We start from the raw sequence: 19820 nt of genomic DNA, 5'->3' as shown, positions 1-19820 counted from the left end.
CTTTGTTTTACCTTTAACTTTGAAGTCCTCAGCTAATAATCAAGACTTCTATTGCAAACACAGGTAATACACATTCCCCAGAAGAAACAGGTTATTAAACAAGAGTTCTTAGTTATAGTCTATCCATTGCTCTCCAGGAGGTTCTCCTGCAAGATCAGGTCATGGACTGAGGTCACTGGCAGTCACATTCTAGAGACCAGTCCTAACTGGAAGGCATAATCTATAACCTCCTTTCATATCAGTCTATAAATAAGGTTTACAAAATGAAAGGTATAAACAAGCTGTTTTCTTCTTTTGTCAACAGTTCTACTTCAAAGCCTCTAAATAACTGCGGAATAATTTGTCATGTTACTAACTCAGGAGGACAGCAGCAATGTGATGGGTACCGAGACAGCTGCACAAGGAAGTTCAAGCAGCTTCAGCCCACACAACATCCTGCAGCACTTCCAAAAACTCCTATAGCAATTTGGTACCTTAATTTCCCAAAATCAAGACAAATGTATCCTATAACATCATTTACTCCCATGGAATCCAGGCAGTTAGATTCACTGAAGTCCTTCGGTTAAGAAAATGCTTTATCAACCACGTTTCTCAACCAGAAATAGATTCCTTGCTATAAAGTAAAATCTTTAAGGCAATTACTGAAGTTTTCCTAAACACTGCTTTGAGGCAATGGGGAAGCATTAAATCAAATTTGGCTGGACTAAAAATGCCTCTGATGGACATTTTATTTTTACATTACGTTGGTGGCTATTCAATACAGCCACATCAGCTGCTCATCGTGGGAGATTTAGAATAGATTTGGTAATACACAAATAAATTGTCACCGTAACTTAAAGCTCTGAGGTTCTTGGGGAAAGCACCTGTCAGGAAGAATGTACTACATTAAGTTAAATCAGCAGCTACCCAAGATAATCTTGATCATATGCATCTTTAAAATGCAACACCATTTAATTACTTTGGTAAACAAAGTTATATAAGTTATGCTCAACGCCTGTCCTTTCTTCCTTTGTAACTGTAGTCAAACTTGCAAATCAGGCCTGGACCCTCACCTTCATGCTAACATCTCCACACCTTGTAAGATGTCTGGAGGAATGCAAAGGTGTCCTCAAAGTTTGAGGAGGATCCACTTGGTACAGATATTGCTGAAGGCAGCCACAGAGCTGTCTTGCAGTGGTCAAAGGTGTATCAAGCTTCGACAAAAAGAAAGAGCATCAGATAAATCCTCAGCAAGCAGCACTGCACATTCTCCAGTCAGTCACAAAGCAGCCTGAAAAAGCTTCCAGAATTAAGAGATCATCAAGACTATTGACATTACTCCTGGAGTCTTTCCGACCTGCAAGACTAGGCTGCCTTAGTCAAATTTACAGGGTACAGATCTGCCACGTTACAAAAAAATATCACTAATAAACTGTTCAGCTTTCACTGCGTTCATGTTTGGAATTCAAAATAAACCTCAATATTGAAAAGAAGGAATTCGACACACGCCTGATAAACATTTGTCAAATAATACACATGCAAATTTAGCATAGATTACAAACCATGCAATAAGTGATTCAGTATTCTGCCAATATCTAGACTCCTATCAATACAAGAACACAGAATTCTACTGTTTGTTTTCTAAATATCTTCCCAAGGAGGGGAGGGAATAAAAAGACTAAGTAGCCACTTAGAACAACTATTTTTCAACTTGGAAAAATAAGCCATCAAAAGACTTCTTGTCACTCCTTTAAAGCCTTCAGTAAGATATAACACTACCTAAAAACATCTACAGATATGTGCATCACCTTTGGATTCCCACTCAATGTCATGTCTTAAATTTGAGACCTGATTACACAGCCTTTAACAAACCATCTGTATTCTGGTACAGTTTAGTTAAATTAAAGGGCTCCCAAAATAAAATTTACCACTGTGTGGTGGTGCTTAAAACAGCAAATGTTCTTTTTCCTTACCATTTTATTTTGTATGTATGCATAATGGAATTGTTTGTATCATGATAATATCCACGTTGATTTGGTATATATTTCCAAGAAATCACAGAACAATTCAGGTTGGAAAGAATCTTCAGACTCTCCAGTCCAACCTGATGCTTGAAGGAGGGTCAGTTAGTAGAGATCATGCTAGATTTTGCTACTTTAAAACAGTCACTCACATTTGCAATTTGCAGTAATGATATGCATCGATCTTATAAGAAACATAAACTAAGCAAACACTGACTGCATAATTATATTTATACCATGTGCATTGGAGCCCAAGAACACTGACTTTTTTCCCCACCACACCAAGTCATTTCCTCCCTGTTTTCCTTTCTTGGGACTACTTAACAGTTACTCAAGTATATTTCTTGCTTAAGTTAGAAAGCTACACTTAATAGCAAGAAGTCAAATTCAAATGGCAGCCCGCAGAGAGAAGGGTTCTCCCTATGAAAGCTTTAAAGCAAATTAAGTTGTACAAAACCAATATACTGAATATATAAAGCACAATTAAGGCTGTGTAGCACTCCTCACTGCCATAAATAAGGATTACTTTCTGTTGATATTTTTTGGTAGAATCCTCAATCTGGAAATTTTCACCTAGCTATCTGGGGTGTACAGGTGATTTATTCAACATATCCATTTCAAAAGGTTCCCTGAATTCCAATACTCTTGCCGGATACAGCATGCAGCTGGCAGAGACTTGAGCTTCTCAAGTAATACAGTGCGTTCTGTGTAACACCATACTTGATAAGGAAAGTTAGCTTATGGATGAATCACTGGCATTGTGCATGTGTATGTGCCTTAAACAGGTCTGTACAAGCTTCTGAACAGGACAAAAAGATAAAGAAGAACACCAGAGCTGAACAAATAACTAAGATGCAAAAGCAAGCTTACACCTACATGGCACTAAAAAGTTTTTCCAAAGAATGTGTCATCTTATAAAAAATAAAACCAAATTTCTTTAAAAGTTACTTTGTAGGCATAAACTTCCTGGACATTTGTGCTAAACAGAGATTTGGGAAAAGGTTTAGAAATGCAGAAAAATACACATTCATTACCAAAGTTTTAAGTATCAGCAGTGTTGTTGGGGGGTTAGGGGGGAGATGAGGGAGCAGGGGGGAAGGATTTGTTGTAGGTTTTTTGTTTCTTTCTTTGCTTTTTAAAATATTCTTCTTAACTTTATGCAAACACAGTTCGTGGCATAAGAAGATAAGAAGAATGAGGTGTTACTGCCTGCTGAGCTGTTTGGCTGCTTTGTTTACCTTTGTGTTACAATTTCAGGAGAGACAAGCTGAGCCTTATGTCTACTGCGTTTACCTCAGCAAACTTCTTGTAGTTTAAAACGTTTCACATCCAGACCTAATCTTTTCCACCAAGTTTCCTTCCCAAATTGATTACCTTCATCTTATAGCAGTCATAAAACTCTGCCAAACATCTGCTAACTAACACTTTAACAGACACTCAAAACATTTCTTACCGGCCCTTCCTCATCCTTCACAATTCCTGGATTCTATTCCCACTAAATCCCATTGCCAATTCCCAGATAACTTCCCACACTTTCATTTCCACACTCTTACCCTGACAGCCACTCCAACTCAATGCCATATTTTTTAATCTGTCAAAAGGCAGCAGGGCTTACCGTGATTCTGATTTCCTTTTCTAACATTACAGTACATGCAATATTTACCATGAAATAGGAAAAGGAATTTAATCCTTGCACACCAAGAAAAAAAAAAAAGACCCTAGCAGCAAAGATGAAACTGAGGCCTGACAAAGTTTCTTCTCAGGTTGGCAAGGCTTTCCAGATGTTTGGGATGAATCCAAAACACCCCAGTTAGTTTTCCCACTTAATTAAACTTTTATAAATATTAATTCAGACATCAAAGTTGCACTGTACAAGTCTACAATTGCCATACTTCGGTACCATTAAACCAAAGGCCAAAGGTAACAATATCACCAGAAATCTGAATGAGCCAGAGCAGCAGGGTGAAACTGGGTACATTCAGTGGATACATCTGTACTGGTAACGTTCTAGAATGGAAAACACTTTGCACTTTCTGCACGCTGTTCTTACAATCAGAGCAGTAAGGGCTAGACATGGCAAGTTCCTACTTTGCTCAGTCACTCTGTAGTTCCTATATTAACCTGGTAGCACTGGACGCAAACCAAAAGGGCCTTTCGTCGGGGAGATGCCACGGACGATACAGTCAAACAGAAAGCTGATCTGCTCTCCTTCAGCACAAGAAAGGAAGAAAACACCAGCCCCTGCAAGAAAGAACATACATGTGTTTTTCACCTGGATACATTAGAAATGTGTTTAGTTGAAGCCATTTATAATGTAGCAATCAAAAGAGTGTACACTGCAAGCCATGAAAAGAAAGCAACAAAACATACACTACGGAGAGAGAAGAATTGAGCATATACACTGAGTCAGGAAAATATACAAATTCAATAGATATTATATTATATATATAATAATTTATGCTAGTTTTCTGCAACTCAGGCAGTTAGAGCAATGCCAAAAAATGAACCATATGCTTAACAGCTGTCTGTGTCTTTTATTCTTATTTACCCCTAGAATTTTGTAGATTAAATCTTAGCTATGCAAGTGTCATGGTTACTGAAAGTGCCTTCACTGAAATGAACTAGGTTAAATCTGCTTTCACCAAACTTTATCAAAGAACAGCCTTTTATATCCCTTATAGCAATCAGGGTTTGGTTATATTGTTAGATTATAATATAAATTTTCCCACTTGTTTAAACAGCCTAGACTAAGCCCTATGTACCTATTATTAAACAGAATGTAACATGACTCCACAGGCTGTCATCAGATCTTTACCCTTAGCTCTATTCTGATATTTTGCTTTCCATTCATTAAGTATAGCCCCCAGCAAAATTAGAATGAGAATCACTAAATAAACAAACAAGTTCTGAGCCACACGATATACAGCTATGGGGACAACACAGAGAACTAAAAAAGTTCCACATGACATTTGAATTGAGAATTTTCACCCTAAGTCCTACTCACAGCAGAAAAGAAGCACAGATGGTCTTCTCAATGAACTGAAGGCATCAGGCAAAATACCCTCCATTCCATGTAACCATGAAATTAGTACAATAATTAGTATATAGACCTTTTAAGAGACGTTGTCAGTTCACCAGAGCCAAGTACTACAAAACCAGACCACCACATCAATAAAGTTTTATATATAGCTTTTCTAAAAACCCTTAGTCTGGACATAAACTTGACTTATGCACATTTCTCAAGCTTATTCTGAGTTGAATAATTGTTAATTTTACTTGAAGCAGCATCACTGATCTTGACCAGAATGCTTGCAACCTTATGACACCCCACACATATGCAAGTCTTATCCAACAAGTAATTATTTACCACTTTCAGCTGTAGATCATTTAGGAGAAAGCATATGCTGCTCCATGCTCTTTTGTCACTGTCAGATTATGTTAAATTGAAGTCCCTGTCTGCTCTTCTTAAATCCATACTAGGCTACACTGTTTGAACCATCTCCTAATTGTCCTGCAGAAGCTGGCAGTCCATGGCTTGGATGGGTACACTCTTGGCTGGGTAAGGAGCTGGCTGGAGGGCCGGGCTCAGAGGGTGGTGGTGAATGGAGTTAAATCCAGCTGGTGACCGGTCATGAGTGGTGTTCCCCAGGGGTCGGTGCTGGGGCCTGCCCTCTTCAATATCTTTATTGATGACCTGGATGAGGGCATTGAGTACACCCTCAGTAAGTTTGCAGATGACATCGAATTGGCTGGGAGTGTGGATCTGCCTGGGGGTAGCGAGGCTCTACAGAGAGATCTGGATAGGCTGGAGAGCTGGGCTGAAGCCAATGGGATGAGGTTCAACAAGACCAAATGCCAAGTCCTGCACCTCAGCCACAACAACCCCAGGCAGTGCTATAGGCTTGGGGTGGAGTGGCTGGAGGACTGTGTGGAGGAAACGTATCTGGGGGTACTGATTGATGCACGGCTGAACATGAGCCAACAGTGTGCCCGGGTGGCCAAGAAGGCCAACGGCATCCTGGCTTGCATCAAAAACAGTGTTACTAGCAGGAACAAGGAGGTAATTTTCTCCCCGTACTCAGCATTGGTGCAGCCGCACCTCGAGTACTGTGTTCAGTTTTGGGCCCCTCACTGCAAGAAAGACATTGAGGCCCTGGAACGCATCCAGAGGAGGGCTACGAAGCTGGTGAGGAGTCTGGAGCACAGGCTGTAGAGGAGCGGCTGAGGGAGCTGGGATTGTTCAGCTTGGAGAAAAGGAGGCTCAGGGGAGACCTTATAGCTCTCTATAACTTCCTGAAGGGAGATTGTAGTGAGCTAGGGGTCAGCCTTTTCTCTCATGTAGACAGTGATAGAATTAGAGGCAATGGTTTCAAGCTGCACCAGGGAAGATTTAGGCTGGACATTAGGAAATATTACTTCTCGGAAAGGGTAGTCAGGCACTGGAATGCACTGCCCAGGGAGGTGGTAGAGTCACCGACCATGGGGGTGTTCAAGAAACTTTTGGATGTTGTGTTGAGGGATATGATTTAGCTGGGAAGTATTGGTGATGGTTGGACTGGGTGATCTTTTAGGTCTTTTCCAACCTTGATAATTCTGTAATTTGATTTGTCACACCATCACCTTTGTTCATCTTCGGATCTAACTGATCAATCAACTGTATCCCATATTTTGTCACAGCAAATAAACAAGCAACAGCTTCAGTATCAAAAACCATCTAGGAGATTACAACAGTAATCATGCAATCTGACAGGTATGAAAGTTTCAGGTACTGACTCATATACAGCCTTGTCACATTTTCCCTCTCCAGGAGATGCCAAAGAGTCAGACAACTGTACTAAAGGAAGTTAGGTGCAAAATTTGCATTCAAAAGGTATTTGAAATTTAGCTTCTTCTCTTAGCTATTTTCTCCTTCCCTCCCTCAGTACAGAACGGTTTCCCTGATGGTAAGGGAAAGGTTCAACTGAGTTATGTTTTAAAAACATACATAAAAGCCAGCAACTGCATTTCTTTTCTGCTTCCTTGAGAAAGGTGATAAATTCCCAACTAAAAATTGCACATCTCAGTCACGTGCTGGAATAGATTTGGTGCACAGGCATTTGGTAGCCCAGGATTATGTGGTATACATCACTGTAATACCATGCGGCCGTTAACTAGACTGAAGAGCTCTCTCTCTGTTCATGGGGTAAGAAGCTTGGTGAGAGAGATTGCTCAAACTCTATATGAAAAGAGTTTCCATCAGTGGCAGGCCAAAAGGAATACATTGTTTGTCCCTTTGAATGCACACATGCAAGTGAAAGGAAGCAAAAAAAAGAAAGCAGTCTATGACAAATTAAGTTTCTCAGCTCTCCCATGTATTGAAAAACACATTTCTTAAGAACAAAAGAAAAAGTAACATAATGCCAAAAAATATAGAGGGACTTTTTCCAAAATACTTTCTAATTCTGGACATCTGTAGCCAAAGAAAAGATTAATGCATACCAAAAACCAGGTACATAAATGAGTAACTGCTGAGCTCTTAGAAGGAAGACAAGATAGATGGGCTTGTTTAGCCTAGCAAAAGAGAGAGCATAAATAAGTTTTGTAGCTAATTGAGGAGGTAAGCATCATCAGGAAGAGAGAGAGAGAGAACATTATGTCAAAGAAAAGTGCCAGAATAACAATCTTGGATACAAAAGCAAAAAGTTAGTTTGGAAACCTTGTGAGAAGATTTTAAAGGATCATAGGCATGAAAGGATCTACAAGACTCAAGACCCCATGCTAGCCTAATGCACATTTGGATCCTTTTTAAAGAACTACAGTCATATTACCTTCAGTATTCAAACAGTGTTGAATTTTCAAAAACAGCTGACAGACACTCAGAAATCAGATTCTTTATTCTTTAATCAGTGGTACGAAGAACGGAAGGCAGAATATCTTCCTGAAACCTGAAACGTTTCCCTTGGAAGAAAACATATCTCATTTTTTCCACCTTTACCATTTTGATACATACTACGGGGGAATACTCTTGATTTGCAGTAGTGTGGAAAACCACAGAATATACCACCAGTTAAAAGCAGCACCCAGAAATTAGGATAAGCTCAAAGGTGAGAGAGGACCCAAGGAAAGAACTCCAGCATAATATAGGTAGTTCAAGTATTTCAAAGTCCCATAGCAAATCCATCAACTACAGCTTCCCCCTTGAATCATTCATTCACATTTCATATCATATATTCTTTACCCAACTGGCATCCTGGCCTACGAAGTAGACCATTTAGGTTTCCTGCAATTAAGAAATAAGATACAATCAACAATTGATTGAAGATCTTTGAATATAGAAATTGCATCAAATCTAGAACAAGTCACACAAGATCTGCAACAACTTAACTAAAGAACCTAAACGGAGGGCTATCTACATATCTACATAGCCCATTACTTTCTGCTCTCAACAAGCAATTCAGAGTAGGAAGAAAAGAAAGATTTGAAGCCCTGCAGGGAGAAGGAGGCCAGGAATCAACATTTCCCACTCTCATAACAGCATGATGACTGAAAGAAACATGCTGAGCAACACAGCTATCATGTCATCTTTTATAGCAATGTTTCAGAGCGTCTTCTACAGCTAGGCAACTTAGAAAAAAAGATTCCAGTTTTGGTTTTGTTCTCTGAATGCTTACCGAGGGACTCAGAACATCTTCACTCCCACTTCCCAGAATCAGTCTGCAGGAGTGTACTTTGGCCTGTTCAGGAAAATACTTGGAAGCATCCCAGGGTATCTGATCCTGGAGAGAAGACAGATCCAGGAGAACTGGCTCATTTTCAAGGATCACCTCCTGCAGTTTCAAGTCAAGCAGAGGTGGCAGGAAAACCTACATGGAACTCCATGTAAAATTCAAACATAAAGAAGAAGCACACAGGTAGTAGAACTAGGGTGACCAAGATGATTCAGGAGAAATACAGATGCACTGTCCAAGCACACAGGGATGGGATTAGGAAAGCCAGTCTCTAGTGGAGTTGAATCTGGACTTCTACAACTGTATCAGCAAAACAAGGAAAACAAGGGAAAACTTTAGCCTACTGCTGAACTGGGTGGTGGACCTGGTGTCAAAGGACATGCAGAAGGCTTCAACACTCAAAGTCTTCTCCATTTTGATCTTTACTGATATGATTCAACTCCCCTGTCAGTAATCGCAGACCCTTGAAACCAGTAGGGAATCTGGAACAAGGAAGACTTTCCATGGGTGTATAGAAGTAAGCTGAGGAATATTTAGACAGGTGGTGAAGGAGTTGGTCAGTGTCATTGCAAGACCATTCTTGATGGGCCTCCTTATTTTCCTGCAAAGGACTGGGAAAATTAAAAAAATAATAATAATAATTTTTAAAAGTAACTAAAGCAAATAGATCTTCAAGAAGAACAAGGGAACCACAGGTCAGGGGAAATGATAGCACAAATAATCCTAGAGCATTTCCAAACACATCAAGGACAAGATGATTACTGGGAATGATCAGCATGGAATTTACAAAAAGGAAGCAATGCCTAAACAAACTAATAGCCTTCTCTAATAAAATGACTAGTTTGGATGAAGCAGTAGTTGTCTTTTGTTTTTACTCCAGGAAGGCTTTCAACACTATATCCTATAACATATCCACTGACAAATGATCAGGTGCAGACTAACCAAGTGGACAAAAAAGTGGACTGAAAACTGGCTAAACTGGTTATTATTAGTAGCACAAAGTCCAGCCAACCATTACTGGGTGGAACAAAATTTTGGGCCAGTGATGTTTAACATCCTCACTGACCTGGATTGTGGCACAGAGTACACCTTCAGCTAATTTGCAGAAAGTAGAAAACTGGGAGTAGCAGCTGATACACCAAACTACAGGAAGAAACTGCACACAGAGTTTATGGAGTACTCATCCGTAGAGAAGAAGCTATTGAACATCTTGGATACCACATAAAACTAGCTCATATTACTTACTGCTCTGCTTCTAGTTAGGCAAACATACATCTTTAACAACACAACATGAGCAACGCATAGAACTGTAAGGTGATATAATAGTAATCTAATATATTCAGATCTGATTGTATATATACAAATCATCAACTATGTACTATCTGTTACAACAGAGATCCATCCCATTTTGTTATAAAACCAAGGAGGAGAAAAGATACCCATCAATTTAGGGCTGAACTAGATCCTACCAAAATGTAACTCCAGTCTTCATGTCAATATCTTAAAGTGCCTTGTTGCTGAATACTCAGAATTTAGGCAGCCTCCAAACACTATGTGGAAGTGCTATACTCACATTTCTGGATGCATGCAATCATCTCATAGCAAATGTAAAATGGACAAACAAGACCTGGGTAACCTGTACAATGGAGGAGCATATATTGCACGCTTCAAAGCAAAGCTCTACAAGACTTCATAGGAAGCTGTTGTAAAGACACCTCCAAGCAGACAAGAGTCCAGCCATCAAATTTCTTGTTTTGATGGCTCAGCCAAATTTCTTGTTAATCTCCTCCTGCAGACCAGCTTCTTCTCTACTCTACAGAGTTCATAAAATCATGCAGGTTGCTGAGGAGTACCAGTTATACTCACATCCTCAAGGAATCTTTCCAGGGAACAAAGTACTGAATACTAGAGAAAACTCCTTACTCACCTGTCTTTCCTGACATGTTCAGAAACCCAGTCTTACCCTGTGCACGCTCTGTCTAAGGTGGTTTGACTACCCCAAAATGCAATAGAACAGTAATTTTCTGACTAGTTGCATGAAAATCAGCACAAATAAGTATGCACATAGCAAATTTCCAAATTTGGTTTGGGCAGCCTCAAAAGAAAGATACTTCCACAAAAAATGTGTGATTAATATGAAGGTTCATTTCATTTCGATCTGCAAATAGTCTTACTTCTGTCCTTACAAGAATGAAAACCAGGACTTAATCTGAATCCTTTCATCAACATTATCATAAAAATCACAGACTCTGAATGCTAAATACCTATCCTTTATACGCTATCACAATGTTCTTTCCAAAACTGCAGTATATCTAATAAGTGGATTCTCCAGGCAATATGCACTAAAAACTCTATCAGTCAGTGCTGAACAGTCACTGTGAAAACAAGCATGAAAGAGAAAAAGCCAACTGTTGTGGTGTTCTTGTTCAGTTGGGTTTGAGAATATACAACCTAATGTCCATCATTGTTTCCGGCTACTCACTTCCACTTGTGAATAGTCATTAATTAATGTTACTTCCTTCCATACACTAATGTATGTCTGCATAAAATGCATGCTTGGAATCTACAGATACTCCATTTGCAATCAACTATGTACTCCAAAAAATCAAGCTATTAATTGAAGGCCTTATTAGTAAGAAATAACTGCCTTCTTTCTTTGAGGCACCTGCTTACATGAATAGTATCTATCACACAAGTTATCAATCTGTTGCTAATATTACGTAAAGATCACTTTTTCACTATTTCAGCTGTCGATACTTTTCAAATACAAGTTTTCTACAGTTAAATGATTTCAAATTTCATTACTTTAAGAACTGGTACTCTACACAAGCTTCCCAGAAAGCACAGCTGTTCTTAAAGCACGGAGGATACTGGATACCACATTTTCAAGTTAAACAAGTTTTTCCCTGAAAGCTTTCTGAATGCATAGCTTAAGATTTCTATTTTCAGTTAAGAATACAAAAATGGATTCAAGTTCTGCATGGAAATACATACATTTTTCTGCATGGAAATACATACATTTTTCTGCATGGAAATACAACTACAAAAATACAATATTTTATAACAAGTTATCTAGCCAACAGTCTGAACTATACTATTAAGAAACAAGACGCCTGCTCGAGGCCTCACACAACCTCTTAACCAAATCACAATAATCTTAACTACAAGCATTTGTTTTCTTACAGACTGTGCCTATAACACATTCCTTCAGACAATGAAAATACCTCTTTAACCCCAGCACCTAAATTAAGCAGTGAAGGATTTGAACCAGAATGTTCTGCAGCACAATCCAGTGCCCTAATTCAGAAATGAGGGCACGAATGTCAAGTCCATGCTTACCACCTTTATAACTCAGCTCAGTACTTTTCAACAGACAAACCAACGAACTCTCATTACAAAACAGTCTCTTCCTCTCAACATTTCATTAGAATCTGAGGGATTTCCACCAACTTGGAAACTTTCTGTTTTGTTTTTTTTTGTTGTTTGTTTGTTTGTTTTTTTGTTTTTGTTTTTTTTACAGAGTAATATAATTGAAGAAATCAATTATTTTCACATTTCAGCATGCAAATGTCACACAACTTGATATCCAGTTTGGCAATAAGCACATCCATTTCCACTCACAGATTGTTAATACAGCAAATTATGCTACTGAAGTTAAAACTCATTGTTTTCAATTGATGTATATGATTTTCTTTTCAGCTCTTACATAAAGTGATAACACGAAAAGTCCTGAATATGACATCAGAGCAAGAGATTCTGCCTTAGTAGCTAAGGAGTACCTCAGCTTCTGGGCTACAGAAACTAGCTTCAGCTTGTTTTCTTTCATTTTAAGCTCATGAAACCTATGGTCCTACAGCATGACAAATCTAGAAGTTCCTAAAAGGTAGGAGTCCTCTTATTGCATTTAGCGGCATTTACACAGTGAGAGACTTACTTCTACTTCAATATCAATTTCCTTCTGCAGACAACAGAAATAATCATAATTTAATAATCTGAACATTAAACCATTTTGATTCATCTCTTACATGACACAGGCCTTAATCTTCATCACCTTATTTTTGCTCTGAGTCCATAAGCAACAACTGACTGAGCATCTTCTGGAGAGCCACATGGCAACGACAACCAAAACTAACAAAATTTACATTTCCACAAACAGCTTCAAACAACTTTTAGAAGACGGGTTCTATTTGTACTTACAGAAGCCACACCTCGTACCCCCTTCAAAGATGAATCCATTTGGGACAGCTCCGTATCGACGCAGATCTGAGAGTTTCCATTGTCCCATAACACTAGGAGGAAGGTCTTTTGCAAGGACGAGAATGTCATTGCAGAAATGCAGTGTAGCAGGCCCACTCTCTAGTTTAGTGCCAGGTGCTACAAAAACTTGAAATCTATGAACTATCAAATAAGGAAGAAAAACAAACAAACAAAAAAAAACATTACTATAGAAAGCATGAGTAACATTCCATAACTTACATAAGTCATTCTTCACAGCTGTGGTGTGTAGACTGAGCCCTGCCCACATCACAAGGCTAGGATAGGGATTCTAGGTAGAGCCCAGATAGCCCCATGTGAGTAGCTAATGTTTCAAGTTATTAAGTTGTAACGCTACAACTTAATGCTACATTAATCCATCCAAACTCCTACAGAACAAACCTGGTATCAAATTAGTCAGTTATCCAGCCTCCTACCATCCTTGCATCAGTACAGGGATTTCTGTGTCCTCCAAATAGCCTTTTTCCAACCTTTCTGAATTGCATGCACACAGACACAAAACACAATGCCCAAGGATCCCAGAAGTCAAGGCTCAAAGAAATAGGCAAGTTCTAACAAAAGGTCTGTCACTGATTCATTTGCAGCCTTTAATAACCTGTTTCACTCCTTTCCACACTTTGCCTTCCCTAACAGTAAAATGAGGAAAATTACATTTTCCCACCTTTGTGAGCTGATGACACTAGATGCCCCGATATATAAATTGACTTGGAAATTAGTGATTCATTGGTAATGTACATTCTTAGATGTCAGTTAACTCTTTATATTTCTCAGTCTAAACTCCAGTAGAGCTGAGGGAAAGGAAAGACACCTCTCTCATTCAAGTTGATGAAGTTCTGGTTTAAATCCCAACTCCAGTATCCCCTATATTACAAGGGTCCTTACCTACAGTAGTAGCTGTTCTAGGCTGGCCTGCCATCTTCTTCAAAGTTGGAAGTATTTCGAAGAGTCAAATCTCACAGTATTTCAAAGGCAGCAATTTAAGTTTTTCAAGAATCTACTTCTCAAAAAACTATTTTGACCTCTACTACTCCGCCAGTTTCTTTCATCTTGCAACCAGATACACACACACACACACATAAATCTATCCTGGCCCAGAGAAACATAAGGACTGTCACATTTTCTGTTGGACTTTAAAGGAAACATTTATCATGAAACATGTAAATGTACATTTTGGTTATCTATTCAATATAATTCAAACAGCTTTCTTCCTATGATATCTACAGAGTAACTTCCAGGTACTCTCATTTCTTGTCATTATTCTTCCCTATCTCTTGCCTATACTCCTTCAAGCATCATGAATATCAACCAAGTCTGAGCCTTGTTTCTTGTTTAAACAGTTGCTATATTAGTTTCCATCTTAGCTGTAAGTCAGCTCCTCACCTATGACGTACATTTGCAAAGTTTCCTAAGGCTTCAGCAGAATTAGCCACAAAGTCATTTGAGTGAGATGTGTAAGGAGCCAGAGATAGATCTTTAAGCAATCACAGCTCTACTTACAGTAGTACTGCTAGGAAGCAAGTCAATAGTCACATAATGTTCCCTTCTGGGCAAATAATTACTTTACACAACCTACCAATAATGTAAAACATGAAAGAGATAGTAAAACCATCCTGATGAATAATATTCAGTAAAAAATATTTCATATCATTCAGACAATTCTGCACAGCTAACTTCAGAGGTACTTTGACACCACTTAAACTATGAGAAGTGGAAACATCAGCATCCTTTCTGCCTCATAAATGGAGAACAAAGAAAACTTAAGGGGTTACAAGTTACCATAGCTGACAAAATCTAAGAGTTGCAACTCAGATTCCAGAAAGTTGTTAAGAAACAGCATACCCAAATTCAAACAAAACCAAAATAGAAGCAAAGTCAGGGCTGGACATGAAGTTTTTGCTGTATTCTCCTTTCCTGGTAATTTGTAACTTCTAAAATCCTCCCCAGGCATCTACTGTTCTGGCTGGGAGGGGGGAAGGCAAAAATTACATCCATGAGCAAGGAATACTGCTAAGGTTTTTATTTCCTTTAGGTAATCTTTTTCTCTTCATAGCTACTCACTGACCTGCACTATACTTTCCCAGAATGAGCTGAGGAGCTGAGCACACTTTTAGCACAAATGGCCTACACCTCACTCAATTCCACTGCTTTCTCTAATTCTGAATGATTTATTCCCTTGAGCTGTCCTAGAAATCACACTCACCTGACCTCCAAAAACAGAAAGAAAACACTGGGAACCCCAGTGAACTTTCCCATCATGTGGTCCTCACTCAACAGCATCAAATTGTTCCACACTTTGTTATTTTTTTCTTCCTGCTTCCCAGACTCTGAGGTCATCTGCCCACGGCCTATTTTCAGCACCCAGCCACGTTACTTCCAATGCACACAAAGGCATCCTTACTAGTCTTTAAGAAGGAAACACCAAACAGTCATTAACTCCTGTTTATATAATAGCCTCCTCTTTTTTCTATCTACCCAGGCCAGATTTTATTCTGTTCCCTTACACTTCATTCCTACACCTCCACCCACACACTCTCCCCATCTGTCTCTAATCCAGGGCTACCTTCATCTCATAGAGTCTATTCCTACCTTATTCATAGCTTTAATAAATTCCTCACTTCCTTTGAATTTCCTCCCACCACAACCATAACTCTCACATTCAGATCAAAACCAGACATTCTCTTTATCCCAGCACTGAATCAATGCAGGATCATGAAAACAAGACCAACTCTGTCAAATACAAATTCTCCTCCAGCTGTCATACACTCGTTCTAATTTGTCCTAAAGGACAGATCTATGCTGAGAGAGATCCCAATACTAGTAAAGAAACAGAAGTGAAACACAAAACAGCCACACTGTTAGAGCATACTCACTACCCCCTCTACATCTGCCTATCTTGTTCAGAGATGCCCTCTAACCTTTGCCCTTATGCAAGGCTGGTAGCTCCAAGTAATAAATCTGTGTCTCCATTCCTATACCACTGCATTTTATTAGTGTAAAATTCTCAGACCATCTTTGCATGTCTATACTGAAAAGTAATGAGTCCATAGCTACAACAGATGGCAAAGCATATGTAATAAATGATTATGATAGCTAATGTGTCTTCCACACACCTACCTCCCTTCCCAGTTATAACTAAACAGACATAAAAGCTACTATGGATTTTCAACATTATCAGTCCTTCATCTCTATATACATTGCTACCCAAGAAAAAAAATAAGATGTATGAGTAGATAGCTGGAAAGACTTTAACCAAGGTTATATTTCATGGAGAGATGTCTCTTCCTGAAAGGGGAACTCCAGCAACAATGTGAATTATCAAGGGCAACACCTGGTACACTAACGTACAGCTCAGAAAATTGGGATTGAACAAGCCAGCTTCTAACCTGGGACATACTTCTCTTAATTCAGGCTCTTTCTGAATCCTGTCATCTAAATCCCCAAGTAAATTGTGTTACCAGAAGAACTCTAATCACTTTGCTTCAAAGCTACACATTTTCAGTGGTCAAGCCCAAAACTAAATTGAGAGATTTCCTTGTTAGTGACCAATATCAGGCAACGCTACTAGAATGGGCAATTGCTTTAAGACATAAAGGGAAGAGCAGCCTCTTCAGTTATATAAGTGAGCCTCTTCCTTAACTATACTCTTTAATTTGCAAGTTAGTTGTGGCTTTCTTTGATTTTTTTTTAATTTTTTTTTTTTCCCTGTCAAGGAAAAAAAGGAATAGGAAAAAATAGGGAGTATGAGAAGACAAAGGTTACCTTCCCCCAAACTGTAGCGGATTCGTACATCCCACGCATACATTGTTTCCTTGTTCTCAAATCCTAGCATCACAACTTGAGAAAGACAGATGATTGCAAGGGTGTGATTCAAGCCCTCATAGGAGAGCCCAGGATCCAAGCCACAGATGTCTTCTAAGGTCACGCTGCTTCTCTCCTTGTGCCCTTTTGCTCGTTCAGATTTATCCTTGTACACCAGCATGAGCAAACAGTCTAAAAGAAGCAAAACTGTCAGAGATGATGAGGCAGAACAGAACACAACACATTCGTACCAAAGCAAAGTACTAAGAAAAGTGTTTCAGACAACTGCGGATCAGTCTGATCAAGGCAATACTAGATCTCAGCTTCCTTCCCCCACCCTACCCAGATAGACTGCAGTCCACATTCAGGGAGCAGGCATATTTCAGCAGTCATCTGTGGGCTCAGAAATACAAAGGCAAGAAAAAAAGTCTTCCCAATTACTTTGCAAAAACACACCAATTTCTTTTTTGCCTCGTCTCCCAAGTTTTGAAGGGATTGACTCGTTAATTTTGAGCATTAGAAGCTGGAGTATGATTGCCATCCCCATTACAAGTGCTAAGGACCGAGAGGCTATTGTCATCTTTATTTCCATGAGAACATACTGAACCACAAACGAAATTCTTACAGTAGTTCACAGATTACTCAACTACTAAATGGTGAGCAGACCGCCTGCACTGCCAGACATTGTGTCAGCTCAGGTTTCCCAGTGCAATGTTACACAGTAGCCATGCTCAATAATCATTATGTGCCACACCTCTATTTGTTTATGTCTTTTTAAACATGTCACCATTTGTTTTTAACCCCTTCCCGGGCATGTTGACTACACAGTAATACTATGACAGTAAACATGCAGTGGAAGAAAGTGATTCAAGCATCACAGTGCCCTAGGAAAAGCATGTTTCAGACAAAAACATAAGGAGCATCATTTCCTCACCTTTTGCATACAATAAAAAGAGCATTCATTTTTCACCCAGGTTCCCTTCTTATTGCACATCACTGGGCTATAACCCGAATTAATGGTACATAGCAAAGCTGCAACATCCGCAGCTGACCTGCATGCCACCAGGAGGAAGATCCTGTGCACCATTTCATGAATGTTGGGGTGTGATGCTTCAGCCCTGGCAAGGTGCCCTGCAGGACTCAGCTGGGCAACAGCCTGGGAAAGCTCCGAAGAGGTGAAAAACAACTGAAAGACCCAATGCCTGCTAGCCAATACTCTACATGCCCTCCCAATTGTTTTCTTGCACCTGTTAGCAAAAACAGCTGCCACTATGATACTTCTGCTGTGCAGTTGTGCATCTGAAGAAAGAACTGCTATGGCATACAGACCAAGTGAGGCAAATCTTTGGGGGGAGGGGAATTTCTGGTAGATTTTTGATAAATTTGATAGAATGAAAACAGCATTTTTTGAGGAATAACATTACAAGTTTTCTTTTAGAACTCCCCCATCTTTCCCCTTCACATTTGGTTAGAAATCCAGGCCCATACCGATATGTCTGGATGTTGACTTGTACTGTTCACAGAGAGAAGCTTAACAAATGTAGTAACAAAAATACCAACATTTAACTGTAAAAACCCATACCAAAGAGTTGGCCTAAAGAGCAAGAAATATCCACTCTTCCAGCCAGAAAGGGCTCTGTAATGGATTCAAAAGCAATGTAGATCCACGTTTGGAAAACAGGCAACAATTTGCCCTGGGAATAAATACTTCTGAGGTTAAATGGTTTTCCCATTAAAAATAAAAGTTAAAAAATATATATATTGGGAAACATGAAGCCTACTTTTCCTTCTCCAGCATTAAAACATCAACTCTTCATAACATTTTCAGTTCTCCCTTGCAAACGGTGGAACTGAAGTTTTTAATTCAAGATGACATCTTATTTTTAAATTGAAATGCTCCGTGTCAAAACACAGAACAAAAATAACTACAGAGCTCACAATGGCAGCCTTTCACAGCCACCAATCACCCCCCGAAGAAGTAATTTCTAAAGCAAGCGTTTGAAACGGGAACTAAACTCTCGGCGTTCGTTCCGCTTCGGCGGGGTCTCCTTCGATATCCTCTTTCTATTTCTGGCCGCCTGGCTCTCCGCCAGCTGAGCCCAAAAAGAAAATATAAATAAATATTTATTTCGTTGTTATTATTAATGTTATTTTAAAGGAGGAAAGAGCAACGACGGCTCGTGGAAACCTCCAGCCAAGAGGTCTCCCCCAGCAACAGCACACCCGACGGGGTGCCCCGTAAAGAGCTTTTCTCCCTTTCCCCGTGCCCCGCACCCCCGACAGGCGGAGGAAAGGCCCCGCTGCCGCCGGTCTCTCTCCCCCCTCCGCTCCCAGGCCCGGGGTCCCCTCCGCCCCGCTCCGCTCTTACCTGCCACCGGGGAGGGCTTGCGCAGCACCATCCACCTACTCTTCCACTGCAAGGAGAGGCAAAAGGACAGGGTTAGCCAGGGCCGGGAGAGAGAAGAGAGGGCTCTATTCCCCTCGTGAGGAGGGGGCGTCGGTCGGAGACCCCCAGCCCGTGCCGGCCGCGTGGCCGAACCGAAAGGGCACAGGGGAGCTCGGACCTTTTTTCCATCTCTCAACTTGACGTGACCCTCCACCACCACGGAATCCGTCATCTTCAGTCATGATTCCGGACAGCTGCGCCCGGCTCGCTGCTCCCTCCCCGCGCTTTGGCCGAGGGGTCACTTTCAAAATAGCTTTAGTAGGTCCCCGCTGAGGCACAGCGAGAGCAGCGGGCGAGCGGCCAGCGCTGCCCGGCCCTCCCCGCGCCCCCCGCCCCGCCAGCGCAGGGGCCGGGCCGGCTCCGGCTTGAGGGGGTCTTAAAAAGCTCCCCGCCGGTTTTGTGTTAACTTATTTTATTGCTTTGTGGAGTTTGTGCTTGTTTTCATTTTATCGCTTCTTTAGGGTTTAGGGACATGCTGGTGAGAACCGGAGCACCCACAGCCTGCCGAGGGCTGGCACCCGCCGATCTGATCCGGCCGCGACCCCTGGAAGTGCCGAACTTTGCGGGCAGCCCGGCTCCTCCAGTGCCCGGGGC

General features: G+C 40.4%; 1 protein-coding gene across 2 annotated transcripts in view; it reads right to left on the bottom strand.

Moving 5' to 3' along the window:
* DOK7 (docking protein 7) overlaps window positions 1–19521 on the bottom strand; it is a 59538-nt gene extending 40017 nt beyond the window's left edge. The window contains exons 1-5 of one of the 2 annotated variants that reach the window (XM_072335317.1): window positions 19345–19521; window positions 19149–19194; window positions 16742–16972; window positions 12905–13105; window positions 4122–4241 (exon numbers count right to left, since the gene is read on the bottom strand). In XM_072335317.1, the coding sequence (XP_072191418.1) occupies window positions 4122–4241; window positions 12905–13105; window positions 16742–16972; window positions 19149–19194; window positions 19345–19398 (652 nt within the window). In that variant the 5' untranslated portion in view covers window positions 19399–19521. Of the gene's footprint in view, window positions 1–4121; window positions 4242–12904; window positions 13106–16741; window positions 16973–19148 lie in introns of both variants that reach the window. The other variant, XM_072335316.1, reaches the window with a different exon arrangement.
* Window positions 19522–19820: the final 299 nt, after the last annotated feature.

This window comes from Excalfactoria chinensis, chromosome 4 (genome assembly GCF_039878825.1).
Source record: "Excalfactoria chinensis isolate bCotChi1 chromosome 4, bCotChi1.hap2, whole genome shotgun sequence".
Taxonomy (NCBI): Eukaryota; Metazoa; Chordata; class Aves; order Galliformes; family Phasianidae; genus Excalfactoria; species Excalfactoria chinensis.
The sequence above is the reverse complement of the archived record's forward strand: the minus strand, read 5'-3'. Positions and strand labels throughout refer to the sequence as shown.